The 21,305-nt window shown below is 43.8% G+C and overlaps 1 protein-coding gene and 1 long non-coding RNA gene across 7 annotated transcripts in view; one reads left to right on the top strand and one right to left on the bottom strand.

Annotated features, from left to right (window-relative positions):
- Positions 1 to 21,305, bottom strand: part of RNF144B (ring finger protein 144B) — a 76,262-nt gene that overhangs the window by 11,263 nt on the left and 43,694 nt on the right. For all 6 annotated transcript variants that reach the window (XM_081206582.1, XM_081206584.1, XM_081206587.1 and 3 more), the window contains one exon: positions 5,685 to 5,789. In XM_081206582.1, the coding sequence (XP_081062708.1) occupies positions 5,685 to 5,789 (105 nt within the window). The remainder of the gene's footprint in view (positions 1 to 5,684; positions 5,790 to 21,305) is intronic.
- LOC308594038 lies at positions 8,430 to 20,911 on the top strand. Its single transcript, XR_014011255.1, has 3 exons — positions 8,430 to 10,148; positions 19,301 to 19,355; positions 20,067 to 20,911. It is a non-coding gene; the product is annotated as an uncharacterized lncRNA (long non-coding RNA).

The following is a 21,305-nucleotide window of genomic DNA, read 5'->3' as shown; positions in this document are numbered from 1 at the left end:
CTAAGGTACTAGGTTTATGGCTGAACAGCCATAGAAGAACAGCATGCACAAAAGAGACCTATTTTTTCTCCTATTGTCCTAAGATGAACCCAAATGATTCTTTTTAGGAAATTTATTAGCTCATAACTGCTAGATACACTGAATTAAGCAGAGAATTTTGGCACATCATAAATCACTGCAATGGAGGGTTACAGATTGCGGTAAGAAAATAGCAGGATAAACAACTCTGATCCAATCCTGTTTGCTGCTCATAACCCTGTGCGCCAGAAACACAACCACCCAGTTCCCTATGTCAATGATGCCGCCGCCAGGTCTTGGAGATGGAAATAAACCAAGAGCAGTCACCAAAAACTACTAGATTGTCGAATCCAGTCATGTTGTCTTCAAACCCTTGACTCAGTTTACCAGCCATCAGTCAAGATGGTGGTGGAACAGTCACTCTTTCTCAGGTCATTCTATCTTTCATTAATTTGTCAGATACAACATGATAACTGTCATAAACGAACTGGGGGAGGAGAAGCAATGAAAGGTGTGGGTGGCTTTCTACTAGCTCAATTACTAGTGCATATCATTGCAGCTGAAAAATATAGCATATGAAAAGCCAAACTATTAAAATAAACTTAATAACTCAAAAATGCAAAAGGAGTCCCAAGAAATCCCTTGTGTGGTCAGCAGTAGGGATGGATGAATCTGCCAATTTCAGTTTCCCCTTTTTTCTAGTCTTTTTCCACATCCGTTTGCATTTTTAAAAAATAAAATAATGAAAATTCGCCAGCATTTTAGTGCTGATCACTTCTAACATAAATATTTGTATGCCATTTCGCCTAATATATACAGTTTTGCAAAGCAACTTTCTGTAATATAATGCATTTTATGTTATTTTGCTAATCTATGGATTTTTATGCACACTTTGCCCCAGTACATGCATTTTGGCATGCATTGCTTGGCTGCAGAACCACATTGCAAAATTTGGTGCAGTACAAATGCACTGGCAGTAGCCCTGAATTGGCTCTGCTGGTGCATTTGCACTGCGCTGAGTTATCAGACAGAAAAGCAATGACAAACCTAGACAGCATCTTAAAAAGCAAAGACATCACCTTGCCAACAAAGGTCTGTATAGTTAAAGCTATGGTTTTCCCAGTAGTGATGTATGGAAGTGAGAGCAGGACCATAAAGGCTGATCACCGAAGAATTGATGCTTTTGAATTATGGTGCTGGAGGAGACTCTTGAGAGTCCCACGGACTGCAAGAAGATCAAACCTATCCATTCTTAAGGAAATCAGCCCTGAGTGCTCACTGGAAGGACAGATCCTGAAGCTGAGGCTCCAATACTTTGGCCACCTCGTGAGAAGAGAAGACTCCCTGGAAAAGACCCTGATGTTGGGAAAGATGGAGGGCACAAGGAGAAGGGGACAACAGAGGACGAGATGGTTGGATAGTGTTCTTGAAGCTACCAGCATGAGTTTGACCAAACTGCCGGAGGCAGTGGAAGACAGGAGTGCCTGGCGTGCTCTGGTCCATGTGGTCACGAAGAGTCGGACATGGCTAAACAACTAAACAACAACAGAGTTCTCAGACACCTTCCCCCTCTCCCTCTTGATAAGCCACAGTGACCCATGTGAAGGGAAGCCAGCACAGCAGCTCTGCTGCAGAAGAACACAAGCAAAGAGGAACATTATCAACATATACAGAAGCTTGCAGTTCCACACCTGGGACACAGCCACAAAGAAAGCCCTCTCACATGTTACTCTTAATGCAGCTCAGAAAGAGTCTTCCTGCTCCATTAACCTATTCAGCTACTAATACAGATAAGTTAGCTTATCGATACCCACTTTCTGGGTGTACTCTAATAGTGTACATTGTATGACAAACAAAACTGTCTTACAAAAGCTAGTAAATGTTAGCTAGTAAATGTTCTGGGACAAAAATAGTACCATGCATTTTTTATTGCAGCAAGTTTAAAACAATAATTTCTCAAGTCTTTTTAGCTTGTCATGTATATATATGGTCTATAGATAATTCACCTAGTCCATGCTGTAGATATTTAAGTGCTAGTAATGTTGCATACCACATAATGGAAGATGGTTTCAGGGAACACATTTCTATAAATCAAGAGCACAGATTTAATTTATATTCCCTCCAATATCCCCACTACTTTTGGCTTCCATAGCAGGTCACATTATTACCGCCCCTATTCTAACAAAAGCCTGTGCATTATATCCATCATAAAATATTCATTTGTTCCATTAAGGAACTCCCTTGCCACTTAGAACAAGTCTTTATGGGTTTTTATTAAAAACAGCAATGTATGCGGAGAGAAATGAAATGATTATATATTCAAAAGTAAACATATTTGGCCAATGTTCAAAAAAACAAAACAAACAAATCCCGAACATTTAATGGAATTTAGGAGGACTACCATGTGAGAGACTGTTGTGTTGACAAGAAAGCATGTACCACAAGTTTATAGTTTCAAATTTAATTTGTGAAATGCAGCACTCTGAAACACAAACACTTACAGACTACCTCCTCCTATGTGTCCCATTACAATTTATTTTAAAAGATTCCATTTGTGGCTCTTTGATGCCATCTACGAATCACTATGCAACTCACTCCAATGGCAAATTGTGGCCAAGGCTGAACATCTTTTTGAAACATGCTGAATGAGGCCACCTACTTGGACTGACTTTTAGGACTCAGTGTTAAGTCAGGATAGAAAGATGGGGGGAAATAAACAGATTTAATTACATTTTTACTCTAAGAGACAGTGGCTTGTTTGCGACCACGTTTTCTTTTTCTTTTTTTACAGGATGGGAACTTGCTTCCATTACTGACATGCAGTTATGTGTGTGTATATATATATATATATAGAGAGAGAGAGAGAGAGAGAGAGAGAGAGAGAGAGAGAGAGAGAATGTGTGTGTGTGTGTATATACACACACACACACACACACACACACACACACATATATACACACACAGTATATATATACACATACATACACACATACACACCAAACTAAGCAAATCCTCAGTGGTGATCCTATGCGCGCACACACACACACATGAATATGAGATCCTTTTTACAAACAGCAGATAAATTAATTTGATTCTTCAAGTATCTCCTCCATACATGCACAGGGTACAGAACATTTTCTACATCTCGTCATTCTCCTCCTGAAGTTGCCTAGACAACCTTGTTTGCCATGAATAAGGTTAGCTTCATTTCAATTACAGATTCTTCCCAGGCAAGGAATCAATATGCTTCATAACGGTATATCTTCAGACAGAGCAAATGTCAGGAAATCATCTTGGCAAACAACAGCAAAGAGTTTTTTTGTCAGATTCTCAGCCTCACATCAAGCCTCCGTCATACAATGTCATGATCTTCTTAGATTAGAACTGGTTACAACATCAGCATCAGAGTAAGCTACAAGTTTCTCACCCTTGGTTTAAGGGGATAAGTAAGGGTGTGCTCACCAAAACTCACCATTAAGGAGTTGAGCACATTGGTCAGTTGCCAATCGGGAACTGTCAATAGTCACACACCAAGGTTGCTGGTTATAGGTAGTTTGAATTCCCCCTTCCAGTCATTCCTTGCTTTGGGTTACTCTTCCTCTCTAGGTTACCCAAAGTGTGGGTTGCGTTAACTTACCTGCTATCTGTAGGTGGGCTATTAGTAACATAGCTATGTCCTTGTATGTAATAGAACCTTTGGCCCTTTTAAGTGAGACTTGTTTGGGACTCCCATTCTTTATTGCCAATCTATTCTGGCACAGATAGTGGGTGCTTACCACTGGTAACAGATTCATGATGGGAAAACAAGTGATGAGCCCAGAAATTCCAATGATTTTCAGTACACTTATGAGTTTGTATTCACCATAGCCCAGCAAATAGCCCAACAATAGAAACAGCCTAAAAGGACATACATATCTCACTTTTAAGTTAATATCAGGACTCAGTCTGAAACAATATGTGCCAAAAATCATTGGCTAGCTCCCGGTAGGAGGTGGAAGCCTGACCCAGACTATTAAGGTCATGGTTCTGGTTTTTTGTTTTTTTTAATGTAGTCAAGGAAAGATTAGCATGGAAATGTGATCAGAACTCTGTTGGCAAAGCAATAGGCAGCAGTAGGAAGGGCTGTGAAGCTGCCCTATATGTTAATCAAGAGAGGCATCAGGTTGTTAAAACTTTAATGCAATTAAGATCACTTCTTGTCCTTGCTCCTATTCTGTTCAGGAGATATTATTCCTTATGTGCTCAGTGAAAATCATAAATATATAATGAATAATCACCCTGAACAGAATTTAGTGCATTCCATCATTCATGGACCATTAAATACATTCTTCGTTGTTTATTCATTCAATTCTTTGCCCCTCAGAGTACAGAGGAAAACATTAATGGCCCATTAATGCATACCCTCATGTGCCCTCTTGCTTAGCTAATTGAAATGGATCTTTAGATTTCAGAAGCTTTATGAACACTATCATATTCCAGTGTTGCTTTGTGTTTTCCGTGCAAACTTTGAAGTCACACACTCAAGACAAAACATTAAAGTGAAAGCTTATGAATAATCCAGGCTCATGTTATCCGAGCAAAAGACCAAGTGGCCTTACCCACACGTATTTGCCAATTATGAAATCCGAGTTGAATACCTGACTCGCACCATTTCCAAATGTAGCCTTAAAAATCATATGAATCTTGTGGGAAATCGCAGGTCCCTCTCTTGTGTGGCATACATTCTAGTGAATTAAGTGCTTTCATAGATGTGGTGAAAAATGTGAGGTGACCACCACTGGAAAGAGTTCATGGTTGTGCCTGTGGTAAAGTGGTCACATGTTAGTTTCACCAAGAACACTTGCTCAACAGACTCTGGCAGTGTTGCAGCTGTGCATGTTAATTGTAGTTCACCTTACAAGTTGCTGTTGTGGCAAATGTTCCTTCTAGCATTAAGGAGGAAGCGCTGGGATGTCGTGGTGGGAGGCACAGATGGAGAAAGGGGTGGACAGAGAGGAAGGGCAGGGAAGGTAAAGGAGCAGACTGCAAAATGCTTGAAGACAGAGATCATGGAGTCTAGTCTACAAAAGCTTTGGCTATAATAAGTTTGGTAGTTAAGGTATACCAATGCTCATGTTTTCACCTCTAATTTCACCTGCTGTTTGTCCAGCCTTTCTTCAGAAATCTTGTCAATATAAAATAAGTAGCTTGTGTCCCAACCAACACACACACACCCACACACCCACACACACCCGTTATATGTATACATAAGTACCATCACTTCTCCTGAAAATGATTACCTTCTAATTTCTATTCACACTTGCCCCCAGTTCACAATTTAAGCAGCAAGCGACATGTGTAAAACTCTCTACGATTTGTGTTTTACAACCTGGAATGCCATACATATTCCAACATTCATTTTCGAAAGGAGGGCTGGTGACATTCAGATTGGGGATGTTCTGGCTTTTAAGCAGACAATTTTGAGACCGCCTGGATGCCAAGTAAACATTTCCCCAGGAAAGGAAAAACAAGAAGAAAACCATCTGCTTGTTTCTAGTTTCTCCTGTCAAGTGGGCCTCCTGCCAAGTAGTCATTAGAGTAATTAAGGGGAGGAAACATTCTAATGTATTCATTATGTAAATGAACAAAGACTATTAGAAAGAAAAAGAAGTGACAAATGGAGATACCTCAGTTTCTTGCACAGTCCCATGGTTGAGGCACATCATGTCTGGACAAGTGATGGGAGAACCACACCCCTCACGAATAGCCAGCTGCATATACTGTTTCAGGCACTAAAAGAAGAAGAAAGGGGAGAAAACGTAAGTTACAAACTGCATCTTAACTAACAGTATACCTTCACTTATTTAATTGGCTCTCTTTGAGCTTCAGTACTCCAAGAACTGCAATTGCGATTGCAAAGCAAAGATTAAACAACTGACTACAAAAACCTTCATCGTGTCCCAGAGGCACACAGGCTCAGAGTCAGCAACCAGGCGCAACAAACGTACATGAGACCAGCGTGTGGGTCAAAACTGACTGCAACTTTATTGGTTACAGATATATCAGAGTTTGGCATCGCATAGAGCAAGGATCTGTTGGACAGAAAGTCTTGCTGTCTAATACCAGGCCCAGCCTGCCCGCTGGACCTACTCCCAGGAAGCAGCTGCCAGACTCTTGATACCAGTGCTGTGAGCATGCAACAGCCTGCCCCAGTCCCCCAAGCTAGAACCTAAACATTCAGGTGCCACCCCAAGACCCCTTACGGGGATTGCCTCGCTATCTATTGATCCTGCCCTATGCTCTCCCTGGCCACAAATGAACAAATGAAATCAAATCATGTACCCCTGACATGAGGAAGGGGAAAAACCTGACCGCCAAAGGCCAATTGTGATGTACAATCCTTCTCAGTCCTGTTAATCAGCGACCAATGGGAGTTCACAGCGGGAGCCATTGGCCCGCAAGAACCATTAAAGCTAAGGGAGTGGCAGGGGGGGAGCGACCACACTGGCAATGCACTGCCAACATTGCAGACTGTGTGGTCTTACAATAGGCCAGCTGCAGACCAGGGAAGAAGTGTTCCCTTTCAAGCGCGTGTCCAGTCCACACTCATCAGGACTCTGCATTAGGGGCGTAGTGTGGGGGGTGCCAGGAGGGCCGTGTCCCCATGCATACAATTTTTGAGGGGGAATGAACTAGGTCCCCCAAGCAGGCAGCTGCAGCATGGCCTGGCCCGGTATTCCTCTCCACACACCAAGGGCCGTATCGGCCGGGCAGGTGGCTTGGCGAGCCCCCATTTTACTCCGGTGGGAGTGGGGTTGTTTCATTGACTTCTTCCTTCATACAAGCTCAGTTTCTGCTCAGACAAAGGGAATGGAAATAGCAAATTAGAAGGTGGAGTCAAAACTGCACAACGTGAATTGACCCACCACATGCAAATGCCCACAACTAGGGGCAGGAAGCAGCAGTTTTGTAAACTAAAATACAAACACAAATGCGGATGCGTGTTCTAAGATCAAATTCAAATGGGGGAACAGTGGATCTGGAGCAAGATGCCTGCTCCCCTGTAGATGAGCCCCTGAAAAGTGCTTAGCCCTTTTTCCTTCCTAGCTGTTTTCTGTCCAGAAATCCACCCCACTCTCCAAGCTGTGTTTTCTTTGGTGGGGTTCCAAGTTCACGTTTACACAAATTATTATGCATCTGGAATGCTACGAGAAGGGAAAGCAATTGGGCAGCTACTTAAGAGTGTGAAGAACGGCTGTCAAGGAAAGAGTTAAGACACATATTGTTGCCACTTCTGCTCAAAATTTCATTACAGCAAGCCTTGGGAATTCACGTGTGTGTAACTCTATAGTTTGCCAGTCAAGAAGTTTGTTCTGATCTCACGTTGCTAGGTAATGGCTCAACGAAGCACTTGTGCTCCTCTCACTGCAAGGCCACGCCATTATTCAAGACCACTTGTGGATAATCTCTCCCCACATCCACAAGCAAAGGAAGCTGATCACAGTACAGCACATGGCTTTTCCCAAGGACGCCCAGCCCTCCTTATTCAACACATTCCATTTCACCTTCTCTACTTCAATACTTTAAAAGGTTTCCAGCTGACTAATTGCAACCCTTATTATTTGGAAAGCAAATGACTAAACGAAAAATATGACCAATTTTAGATTTTAACCTGGAAAGGCAGAGGGAGTTTGAGTAAAACATAGGCCAAGAATAGAAAATCAATACATACTATAAACAAATATCCTAGGGTGTCTAGCGTTATATGTTACAAAAGCACATTATTGTAATCCAAAGCACATTATTTTAAATCAAAGTCAATCAAGCTGATATTTGCATATTTGACAGAAGGGATCTTCTGATAACCAGAACTTGAAACAAGAATTTTGATCCCACCTACAAACTTCATCTTCCAGCTTAGCCAAAAACACTCCAGCGGTGTGAGATTCCAGGAGTACCAGGCACATTTTAAACCAGCGTCTGTGTTTCCTCTGAGACAATAAGACAACAGAGACTGTGGTGTCTTTATGCTAGATGGTTTATTTACACATGTATACAACTTTAAGCGTACAATGGAGGGGTCCACAGCATTCTTGCCAAATAGATTCTGTCCCTCTCATACACATAGCATTGCTTCCAAGAACAGACATCAGCATCTCTCTCTCCAGCACACTGCTTACTAACCCCCAGATTCCTATCAGTATTCATTATGCTAAATATAATTCTGTAAAATGGTGGTTATAAATACATAGCGTATGCACAGGGAGTTGTGAGGTGACCAGGAGTCACTGCTCTGATTTGTAGGCAATTCTAAAGCATGTTTTAGCACTATATGGATGTCAGCAAGCATGTGAAATGGCTACTTCACTCCCACTTGCAGTCGGGAAGAGCCTTCTGTCAAATTTACTTTTGTTTCAAAGCCTCTGGGCTTACAACAAGCTATGGTTAGTTGCTAAACAAGCGAACTTCAAACCCTGGGTTGTGAAATTTACATGTTTAGCAACTAACCATTGTTTGTAAAAAGGATTCCCAACTCATTTGTAAACAAGGCAAAGTGAAGATGTGGTGCTAAACAGAGATTATTTTAAACTGCAAGGGAACTCAGCAAAAGACCTCTCAGGTACATGCACTTCACTGAACTATCACACTTTAAAGGCTAAAAAAGGATGCCCTCCCCTGCTTGACTGAGTATCGGCTGACAGTTCAGAGGCCACACCCTCTATTTTTCAAATGATTTTTCATCACTAGGTCCTTCATTGGTAGACTGTACATGGAAAGACCTCAAGGAGCTTTTCTTCCTTCTTATAGCCTAATAGCCCCACTCCTACAGAGATGGCATGAAAGGCCAAGAATACCGTAATTTTCCTTTGCTTGTGAACACACACAAGTTAATCAAAGATAGCTATCTAGGTAAGTAACAATTAAATTAACTTCTTGAAGCACACTAGTGCAAAATTCCATCATATTTTTTTAAAGTCTTGCAAATACACCTTTCCATGAGGCCATAAACACTAGTGTGCTCTTGTGCCAGCATATAATGGGTGTGCTCCTTATACTTGTTACTAATGCACATTTCCAAGTTATAAAGTCATATTACAGATGAGAGGTTTTATTTTTAAAAACAAAATCTAAGCTCAAGCTACCCAAATGTGGCAATTGACTACCTGTAACAAAGTGAGGGGGTGGGGGGAAGAATTTGGGATAAGCCTTATTTAAAATCACTGAAGCAGTATGACAGTGTGTTTGTGCCATTACGGCTTTGAGCTGCACATGGTTTCCCTACACAGGGAAACATTATGCATCCATGCAGACTTGTAATCTGTAACAAAGTAATGCAAGCATATATTGCACTATGATTATACATGAGCGTACAGTGTATAGTTATTGGTGTGGACCAGGATTTTTCATTTGAAAAGCCACAATGTAAGCACAGGTAGAAACATAGCAAGCTCCTTGCAGATAGTTATGTTTCCTCGGACTAGTTTCTCTCTCCCCCTCACCCCTCAGTCTTGTTGCTATCTTCAGGACAAAAGAGTGGTTTCTAAGGAAACAACTTATCAGCCAAGTCCTCAAGGCTAACCTGAAAGCTCTTTGAACAAACAATAGTCGGAACATGGAGCATAGCTCTTGCTTGTTCCTGCATCAACATGTCAGGAAGGAGATGTCTGCCCACGACAATAGCACATTCTTTGTTAAGGAGACCTTTCCCCGCAAAAATCAGGTTATTCATCTCCAAAAGGTACAAGGTCCATCCTAGACCACACACTTAATCCAGAATCCAGGTGGTATGTTTTTCAGGAAATACTGGTGCCTAGCCGTTTCTTGGTTTCACCTTCACTAATAAGGAAAAAGGCGACTTCTTCACATTCTGTAACCTGCCTGTAGCATGCAAGCCACTTCTGCAGTCTCTGGGAAATCAAAACTTTATAGGTTTTTATTGCTTGTAGAAAATTCAGCGATAAACACTCCAGGTTCTCAATTTACAAACCAGGTCAAAAGAAACTCAAAGCTCACTATGACTTACAGCTCTTACTATCTCGATGCCTCTCCAAAATTTGTCAAGGGCTGACGTATCCATATGATGTTCGAAATGAAAGAAAATGTTTTCTGAACAGCTGGAAGTGGTTGAAGACAAAGCAAGGTTTCCCAAGGTATACATTAATTCATTTCTCTCTCCCCCCCTCTCTCTCTCTCTCTCACACACACACACAGTCTTCTGGTAAAACCTGCTTTTGAAAAGGGAGGTAAAACCTGCTTTTGTGTACTGAGTGTACACAGTACAGCCAAAACCCCTCTTACAAGCTCAGTGGCGTAGCGTGGGTTGTCAGCACCCGGGGCAAGGCAAGTAATTTGCGCCCCCTAACCAGTGGATTTTAGCACCCGAGTGCGAGCGCGCGCCCCCCCCCCATGTTGCACCCGGTGCGGCCGGCACCCTTGGCACCCCCCACGCTACGCCACTGTACCAACGTTCAGCTTCACTGGATGCCCACGAGTTATAGTGTACAGAGAGGGATAAAAACTTTCCTCTCTGTCCACTCTCTCCTTGCCATGCCTTAGTTTTGCAGGCTTCTCTCCTGTCGCCTCTTGCTTGCCTTTTCTCTAAACTAAAAACAAACCCAATGCTGCCGCCTTTCCTCAGGGCACCGGCTCCATCCCCTTGCTTAGATTCCCTCTACCAAAGCTGAAAGCAGCCTGAAGTTCCTCCTGATCGTGAATGGGAAACAGCTGGCGAAGCCGGCGGCCTGCCAGGGAAGGGATCTCTTCCTAACCTGCTCCACGGAGCCTGTTCCTTGCAAGCGCTCCGTGTCCCTCGGATGGCGAGCGCCTTTGGAAACGCGGAGCAGGCGCTTGCCGGCGAGCAGCCCCCGCCCCGCCCCTTCCCAAGCTAATCTTTTTAAAACCGAAAGCCTCTTAACCCGCTGGCGAGAGGCTTAGCCGGGCCTCGCCCGCCCACCGGCTTCCTCTCGGAGGTTTTTGGGGAGCTCAGGGCGCGGCGAGGCCCGGCGGCGCGGCGGGGTGCGGAGGCTGCCCGTGCCGGCCAGGCGTCGGTGGCGGCGTCGGCGCTGCTGCAGCGGCTGCTCCTCCTGCGAGCAGTGAGTGGAGCGCAGCCGCAGCGGCGGCGGGGGACGCGCGCTAGGGCGCAAGGCTGGCGGTGGCTGCGGGGAGCCCGGCGGAGGAAGGAACTTGTCCCTTCCCTCTGGACTCGCGCCCCCCCAGATGTTGCGCCCGGTGCGGCAGGCACCCTTGGCACCCCCCACGCTACGCCACTGTACAAGCTACCTTTCAGATCTCTGAAAAACCATTACACAGAACATTGTTACTTATTCGCTAAGTTTTGGTTTAAACATTGTTTTGGAAAGAGTGGAGGAAGTTGATTTGCCTTGAGAGAGACTTTGTCAGGCAAGGCCTCTGTTATGTACTGAGCATGAAATCACTTTGCGACTTTGAGTATATTTCAGCCTCCTTCCACCTGCCTTGCTCTATCCTCTAGTCTCTGCTTCTCAATGTGTATTGCATTATTTTATGTACTGTGGCTTGCCGTTGTTTTATTGATTATAGTTTAGATATTATTTATTGTAACTGTTGAGTGGATTTCTGTTTAACTTTTATATGGTGATATTATTTGATACTATTCTAATGATTGTTGAATGTTACTTTTTTGATGTAGGTTGCCTATTTTAAAGTTATGTTTTATTATCACATTTTTGTATTGTATTAAATTGTTATAAGATGTACATCTTTTGTTTCTTCAGCTTGTAAACCGCCTTGAGTATTGTAAGATAGAACGGCAGTATACAAATTAAAAATGATGATGATGAAATGCAAGCTGAATTGAATTGCTCCTCCATCTCTAGCTACAAACCTAAACACGTTTTCTAGAATGTTAGCCCTAGTGAGAATTATCAGTACAGTACATTTAAAGACTGGAGCTGGGGTTGCTTCCCTTTGGAAGGAAAGGTGAGTGGAGACTTCAAAGATTTCTGCAAGTCCTGCTAGTGGAAGGCTGTGCAAGGACTTCTACTAGGGCGTCAGGGCTTCCCCCTCTCTCCCTCTGCCCCATACCCCTCCAAACTGGCTGGTGGGGGTGTCAGTACAACGGAGGGAAGGAGAGGGGGCAACATGTTAGCTGGCAAACTGAAACGCTTGCGCTGAGGAAAGGACTGCCATAGTGCTATATTGAATTCCTCCCAATACCATCATTTCTCTGGCTCACTGTACCAACCTGCTTCTGTTCCATTTGTTCCTTGCATGCACACATATACAGATATCTATTACCGTATTTTTCGCCCCATAGGACGCTCCGCCCCATAGGACGCACCTAGTTTTTTGGGGGGGAAATAAAGGGGGGGAAATTCCCTTTATTCCCCCCCCCCAAAAGCAGGTCGGGGAAACAGAACCAGGTCGAGGAACAGCGGGATGGCGGCGCTGCGCCTCCCTGCTGTCCCCCGAGCTTGTGGGGCTGGCCGATGTCTGCCCCGGCAAGGGGCGCTCTGCATCAGGGCGCCCCCCCCTCGGGGCCGGCAGGCTGCTATCTGCAGCGTGGGGAGCCTTGCTGGGAACTGCTGCAAGGCTCCCCACGCTGCGGATGTCTGCCTGGCGAGGGGGGCGCTCTGCTTCAGGGCGCCTCTCGTGCTGGGCGGCAGGCTGCTATCCGCAGCCTAGACATCCCTGCCGGACCTCCCGTAGGGCTGCCTAGGCTGCGGATGTGTTCCTGAAGCCTGGAGAGCGAGAGGGGTCGGTGCGCACTGACCCCTCTCGCTCTCCAAGCTTCAGCAAAAGCCTGCATTCGCCCCATAGGACGCACCCAGATTTCCCCTTCATTTTTGGAGGGGGAAAAGTGCGTCCTATAGGGCAAAAAATACGGTAAATCATCTTTTGCTGCAGGGATGGAAAGCTATGCCGACTTCCCCATAAGGAACATTGCAGAGTGTCAAGCACTGAAACAGAAGTATTGGGTATTTAGTCCATAAATAAAAAGGCTGTTATGGCCAGACCGGGCTATCCAGGTTGACCAGTTTTCATAACAGCCCCTGTAGTCAACCGCCAAGCGGGGGGAAACAGTACATAGCTGAAGACCCAATTTGTGAGCATCAAGATGACCACAATTCCTGCTCAAATAAACTCAATGCCAGGGAATACTCCACTGAACCCATTGGGGCTTGCCTCTGACTGCATGGGTTCCCACTTCTCTGGGTGAGAACCAGGACTGGACTTTGCACTACCACAAGTGAGATTGGATGTGGTCTCTGAGTGGTTGAAGACTGAATGGTAGGTCCAGACTGTAGGAAATAGGTGCATGATTTGGAACAAGGTGATATTTTATTTCTATTTTATTGTTGTGTTGGTATTATTTTTTCTTCTGTTTAGTTAACCCTAGTAAGCTACCTTATTTGTATTATGTTATATAATGGTGCATGGAGCAATCTTTTTGAATTTACTTACTGATATTACGATTCTTTCCAATTTGGTTCCCAATACATTTCTGAATTTCTATCAAATGAACACTATTTTGCTGTGAGCCACTCTGAGCCCAACTCTGTGGGTGAGTGGAAGACAAATAAACAGGAAACGATGATGTATTGAAAAGGAAGCTGAGCTTTTAACTGAAGAACAACAGCTAGTTGAAATGCAACTTCTAGCTTTTAATTAGAAATGCAAAACAATCTTGCAAGGACATGTTACTATTTAAACTGCTATGCTAATCTGTCACAGCAGCAAAACTTAAAAGCCTCATCACCTCATTCACTTGCCAATTACCTTGGCACTCCAGCAGAGAGGTCATCACTGCTCCTGCTCTGAAAAAAGTCCCAGAGCTTTGCTCCACTGCAATCTTCCTCCTTTACTGACATTATTTCCATAAGCTTTTGAATGAAAGCTGATGCTCATATAAAAAGTTGTGCCAGCTTCACAGCTTATCCAAATGGCAATGGCTATTTATAAGGTAGCAGCACACAACACCCACAAGCTGTAGTTTGATATTTGCTACATTAGTTAACTACAGCACCGTGGCCCACAGTGTTTGAAAGAGGCTCGGGTATTTTTACATACACGATTCACCCAGTGCCTATATCTTATATGGTCCTGCTCATCCAATTTTCCCTACATAAGACAGCAAGGAATTGTAGCTCTGTGAGGTGGGAACTACAGGTCCCAGGATTCTCTGGAGAAAGTCATGTGTTTAAAATATGTATTGAATGTGTTTAAATGTATGGTGTGGATCCACCCACAGAGTATCAGTGCAATCCCTGGAGGGGTTTTTTTGTTTTGTTTTGTTTTTAAGGGACCCCTGACCATTGGGTCCAGTCGTGACCTGGATAAATAAACTCCTGTGAACTCAATGGTGCTTTCATCTAGGTATTGTGGGCAAAATTCAGCAAATGGGGGAAATAACCCATGCTTTTTTACAAACATGCATTCACCAATTTGACCATAATTGCCTCTTTGCCACATTTCTTATTGCAATTACTTTACAACCTTCTAAAATCCTACTGCACCCAGACCATTCCAAAAATGATGAATCATTCCACTGCCATGTAGATATAAACCCACTGCCTATTTGTTATGAGACTGGCCTACTGTTTTATGCATGAAAGGAGGCAGCACAACAATTGACCAGCTTACACACAATTCTAAATTAAACTGTAGCTTGGTGTGAATAAGCAAATGCATAGGTTCGCAGGGAGAAGATCACCGTTGCTTCACTGTACCTCTGGTCCTGCTTCTTTGAGCTAATTCATGACCCTGCATCTGAATCCAGGCTCATTGTTTTGTCTCCCCCAGAAAAACCATAAGCACTAAATAAGAACCTTTCATTACAGCTTGCTGTTTATCTGGAGCAAAACAAACCTTGTGTTGAAGTTCAAATGCCATGCTAAGCCAAATTTTGGATTAGCTGACGGCAGCAAGATCAGAGGAAGAGCAAAGGGGCTGCAAACCTCTTTCTGGGAACCCACAAATTTGCTTGTTTGCACTAAACCATAGTTTGGCTTAGAGTGATGCGCAAGTCCGTTCACCTTTTATCCGGTGTACAGCGTTGCGGCCAGTCAACCGAGCCTCAACAGTTTTCCAGCGTAGGGGGAGGTACGCTGCCGTCATCTGTGCCCCGGTGACAGCTCCAGCCAATCTACGACCAGAGTGGGTGTGGCCGTGGTCCATGTAATTTCGGCATGGCCAGCTGGTTCCCTCTTTCTTGCCTCTTCGTCAGATCACCCTACCCACCCACCCTCCTTTCATATGACCTTGCTATGGCAATTGTCGGTCGCCATGTTGTTGGGGCAGGGTAGGATTTTTTTCCACTTGGCAAATTGGCACTGGCCATTTGGTTTTCACCTACCTAGTAGCAATCGTCATAACTTTTGTGAGGTTAGGCATTGGGTAAGCCTTTGTTTGGTTGGAAGGGAGGTTGCTGCCTTGCCTGCCCCTCCTCAGTAAGGGTATCCTGTTAAAGGGGTCCGGGATGTGAATACTGTCCGAAGCCTGGGTGTGGGCTAGAGCTATGTCACAGCCCATACGGGGAATCCTTGGGGTGCCACTATCTGACATAAGTTATAGGGCACCTCCTATTGGTGATTTACCCTTCCGTGGACTCCCTGCAGATGAACAGGAGCCAAGATATAGTCCAATTTCTCCCAAGGTCTAAGCCAAACCACTCACATATGTAACCAATAAAGCTGAGGCCTATTTGAACCCATAAACCAAACATTCCATGTCAGTGTGATTTATTGTTCTCCTGGGAACTTTGTGGCTCAGGTGCCTTGGCATGCAAGCCAGGTCACCAGTTCAACAGGAATACAAGAGTGACATAAATTGCATATGGTAGAGATTTCTCAGGATTTGCAGCTGAGATTTGCAGACCACTATTTGTCCCATATAGGGATTAGAAATGGTGTAAGTACTGCTCCTATGACTCGGGTGCCTTCTCTGTGGTGGGATTCTGGAGTTCCTTCACTGGAAAGATTCACATGGAGCCACCATTTCTGTCACTTGGGCACCTGGTCAAGCCCACACTATTTGTGCAAACTTTTTAATGGTATTTTTAAAAACCACATTCTAGGTAAGTGTTCTTCCTTGTTGTTCCCAGGATTCCTATTGTTATTGTAATTGCTTAATGTTCTTATCTTAAATGATAGTTTGGAAGCCACCTTGGAGATTCATTAAATTTGAAAGGTGGAATCATATTTTCAATGAAGTTCTAGATACAACAGGTACTTTTCAAGCTGCAAAACCATTCATTGTTCACCTTGGGTGCTGTTAATCCTTTCTAATGGTACTTCTAAGCTTCAGCTTATGAAATTAATTGGCTCTGGTGCTATAATCAAATAATAAAATGTCACTCAAAAAATGTTATGCAAGGGCCACTTTTCCAAGACTGCCTCCCCCGTTGCTGATCCAAACTCAAGAGGAGTGTTTATCACATTGTTTCAGCTAGTACAAAGGAGTTCTTTTAATTGTTGGTAATAGCCATAGAGTGCAGGAATCAGTAAGATGACCATATAGGTAAAGGTAAAGGGACCCCTGACCATTAGGTCCAGTCGTGACCAACTCTGGGGTTGCAGCGCTCATCGCACTTTATTGGCCGAGGGAGCCGGCGTACAGCTTCCGGGTCATGTGGCCAGCATGACTAAGCCGCTTCTGGCAAACCAGAGCAGCGCACGGAAACACCGTTTACCTGCCCGCCGGAGCGGTACCTATTCATCTACTTTCACTTGGACATGCTTTTGAACTGCTACATTGGCAGGAGCAACAGGCAACGGGAGCTCACCCATCACAGGGATTCGAACCGCCGACCTTCTGATCGGCAAGTCCTAGGCTCTGTGGTTTAACCCACAGCGCCACCCGCGTCCCTTTCAAGATGACCATATACGTGCCTGAAAAACAGGAATGGGGAACCTTTGACTCTCCAGGTGTTACTGGATGGAAATCTCTGTCATCCTTGACCATCGGCCACAATGATCCTTAGACAGCTCAGGACCGCAATACCTCAAGGAGTATTCATATGAACCTACCCAGACGCTTAGATCATCATGTGAGGCCCTTCTCCATGGGCCTCCTCCATGAGATGTCTGGTGGGTGGCAACATGAGTACGGCCTTTTCTGAAGGCTCCCCCTTTGTGTATTATTTATTATTATTATTACTGTGCATCCGGCTGGGTTTCCCCAGCTACTCCCCTAGGGAGGTTAGCCTGACGCTCTCATTACATATCTTTAAGCACTAGGTGAAAATGTTCCTCTTCAACCAGACCTTTGGCTGACTAACATTCTATGTCTTTTAAATGCATTTGTGGGACGGGGTTATTGGTTTGGTTTGTTCTCTTGCTTTTATTATGCATTTTGTGTTTTTATCTTGTATTTTTATGCTGTGAACCCCACTCCCGTGAGATATACAGGTGAAGGGCCATATACAAATTTTAATGATTCCTACAACCACTCCTCACAAATGACCTTTGCCAGGAATGGTAGGATGAAGCTGAATATCAATACCTTTGCTTACAACTACTGACCCACCCACCACAGTATGAAGTAGCAAATATATGTTCAAAGAAAGCAGAGCTGCCTATGCCAGCTGCCTTGTCATTATGGGATGTGCATGCTGAAATCAGAAACATTGGAATGGGAAGGCCAGTTTAATCCTCTATTTTAACTTCACAACCAGGCGGTTGGTGATATACAAAATCCAACTGCCTTGCTTCACATTGCCCTCAAGTATGTGGCAATCGAGGGCGTGTCTCAATACCCCAAACCACATATTGTTGCAGCAGTTTTACTTCTGCAAATGATTTCCTCAGAAAGTGGTAAACAAGGCTTTCCTAAAGCAATCTTCAAAACACAACAACAAAACCTAGATGGAGGAAATGCATCAAAGACAAGCTAATGGCGTGCATCAACTTTCTGTAGAAAGGGCTCCTTTTTTCCTTTTCTTTCTTGGGGTAAAAATCCACAACTTGGTGGATGATGACCAAGCAAGTGAGGAGAAAATGAGAAATGTTACTCACCTTTATCAAAACAGATTCACAAATGCTTTGTAAAATGTTTATTTGAAATTGCAAAACAGAAAATTTAATAAAGTTATATTTAAAAACAGATTCACAAACGCAATTTTAAGATTAGAGGATTTGAGCTGTAACTTGCTACCCCCACTTGCAAATACACTAGAAATTTCTACCAGGGAAAGAAGAGAAATATCTCAAGGTTAAAATTTTCTAAGATACTTCCCTGGGCTAAGAAAGGCTCTAAGTGTTGTTATCAGTGGGCTGGACCCATGGGGGGCAAAAAATTGTTTTAGGGGAGATCACTCCTAAAAGTTGAGCTTTTGGGGAGAGCTCATGGGTAAAAAATCCCCCCTGTAAGAGGGCATTATGGGGGGGCAGGCTTTTGTTGAGGGGGACAGGCTTCTGCTGGAGGGGCAAAACTGAGGTTAATTTAGTATTTTTATTGCTTTTCAATAGTTTTTGAGGATTTAGGGGGGCAACTGCCCCCCCCCCCACGGCTACACCCATGGCCAGACCTGCAAAGCCCCAAAACTGCATCCTCCCCACCCCCAATATCTGCCAATCAAGACCCAGTTGTCCATATGGCATAAAAATGAGCTAAACCATCTGAATTGAGGAGGAAGAGGGCAAACATTATTATTACCACCACCATCTGAATTCTTGCACACTTCCTGAGATATTATTATTATTAAAGTATGCATACAGGCAGTGAAACACAGAAATCAGATAATGGTACTACTACTGGTACTACTACTACTACTACTACTACTAATAATAATAATAATAATAACAATAATAAATGTTTGTACTCTTCCTCCTCAAATCAGGTTGCATATCATATATGTGTAAATAAACCATATATCATAAAGACACCATAGTCTCCACTGTGCCTGAAATGTTGCAACACTTGGAGATTGGCATGCAACAATATGATGACTCATGTAGAACAGTGCTTTTGTTCCACTTGCTGACTTCACACAGAGGTGTTACAGGGAGATGTTGGAAGCCCCAGAAAGAAGGCTTGACTCAAACTATGCAACCCTGAGATCAACCTAGTTTCCTAGAGCCACTGTGGTGTAGTGGTTAAGAGACTCATAATCTGGTGAACCGGGTACACGTCTCCGCTCTTCCACATGCAGCTGCTGGGTGACCTTGGGCCAGTCACACTTCTCTGAAGTCTCTCAGCCCCACTTACCTCACAGAGTGTTTGTTGTGGGGGAGGAAGGGAAAGGAGATTGTTAGCCGTTCCTTAGGGTAGTGATAAAGTGGGATATCAAATCCAAACCCCTCTTCTTCTTCTTCTTCCTCAGCAGAAGAGTAAAGACAAGAAGACTAGGAATGATGTGGTAATCATAACTTTATCATATGGTATCAGATATCAGTTTGTTTGTGTTTGCTTGTCTGTTTTAGTGGGGAGTGGTTAAAAGGTAGCCACAGACACAGTAACAGAGTTAAGAAAAAGCATAGAAATCTCTATCAATAGTAGGAAATGCTGCTAACATTGAGCCTACATTACAGACATGGCTTTTGTCAGCTGGAACTTGCTGGAACTCAGTTCTGGCACCACTCAGGAGGGCGCCATTGCCATTCTGAGAGAGAGGGAGGTGTTTGTGGTGACTTCCAGCATCTCTTTTTCTAGAAAAATAGTGCCGATTATAGGTTCTCTCTGATCACCTTTTCATGCAGTGACAGGTGTCACACCAAACTTTCCAGCAGATACCTTGCAGTTGCCAATCACTTAGTTGGTAGTATAATATGTGCCATGGAGTGCACTCAGGGCTAGAATGTACAGACTGGACTCTGTCACCATGCTAGATGATTAGTACTGTACATAGGAGCCAACTCTTGGGGCCATGGGGGCTTCGGCCCCCACAATAAAATATTTGAGGGGGCCAGGCTCCCACAAAGTTGATGGGCATTCCCATTCAAATGGTGTGTGTGCACTGTGTCAAGTGATCAATTATGCAAGGTGGGGCTTACATGGGCTCCCACAATATCTTATTCAAGTTTGCACCCCTGGTACTCTAGGCAAGAGAGATTGGAAACTACTGATATTTAAATTCTTTTCTTAATGTACAGATGCTGACAAACTATTCTTAGACCACTTCCTAATCACAAAGCTAAAGGTTAGTACACTAATATTTACCGAGTAAAACAAACAGTGCCCTGTGTACTTTAGACAGCAAACCTATATCGCTCTGGGAAATTGCAGTAATCCTTATCATCACACCCGATGCAATAAAGTCTCCACAATATGGTGCACCCGCTTATCCTTGCATAGTGAACGACTTTTGAACTTGGTGACATAGATTTACTATGTCCTGGTGTTTTTCCAAACAACGAGTCTAACTGGGGACTTTAGTGCCAATGCTCTTAAACCCAACATAGCTAACATAGTACTTCATCCCTATGTAACATGGTGGTGCAGGAGAGCCTGTTCCCAGAACTTTAAAAAAAAAATGGAGGAAAGATAGTCACTCTAGCCCTGCAAAGCAGAAATGTTAGCCTTTAAAGAAAGGTTAATAAAACTTTAGGACAGCCATCCCAGCATGTATGTCTTAGCCATCAACAGATATGTACAAATCAATTATCTTCCCTGGATGCTCCCTTCAAAGTTAATGAATTTCCAGAGAGGGAGCCCTGTTAGTCTTTTACAGTAAAAACAACAAAGTGCCTTTAAAAACTGCTAATGAAATGACCAGTGACCCATCACGAGGCCATGTTTGGCTGCAACTCTTACCATGTCTAGTAAGTCCCACTGAATTCAATTACTCCCAAGTAAGCAGGGTTAGGCCTACAGTTTCACTCCCTTGAATCTATAACTCAGTATCAATTACAGTGGTACCTTGGTTCTCAAACGGATTAGTTGTCGAACAAATCGGCTCCCCAACACCGCAAACCTGGAAGTGTTGCAGTTTGCAAATTTTTTTGGAAGCTGAACATCCGACGTGGCTTCTGCATGAGTGCAGGAAGCACCTGCAGCCACTCAGAAGCCACACCTTGGTTTTTGAATGGTTTTGGGAGTCGAATGGATTAAGTTCGAGAACCAAGGTACCACTGTAATCCTACCTCAGGCATAAGGAAAGGACAGTTTAGAACCCTGCTGATAGCTTCTCTTTGTGTCTTGGGTTGTATGAATTCCTGTGGGCATCTTAAATACTGTTACGAAGATTGCACACCACCCCCAATCTCTGCCGAGTGGTAACAAGGAGCTTATCCAGATAATGTTTCCGTTGGGAGTCAAGGCGCAGCAGAGACTGTTGCATCTTTAAGAAATGGGTTTATTTTATACATATTTACACCTGGGCATAACAAACA

Source organism: Podarcis bocagei, assembly GCF_964188305.1.
Source record: "Podarcis bocagei genome assembly, chromosome: 8".
NCBI lineage: Eukaryota > Metazoa > Chordata > Lepidosauria > Squamata > Lacertidae > Podarcis > Podarcis bocagei.
This window is presented reverse-complemented; position numbering and strand designations above follow the sequence as displayed.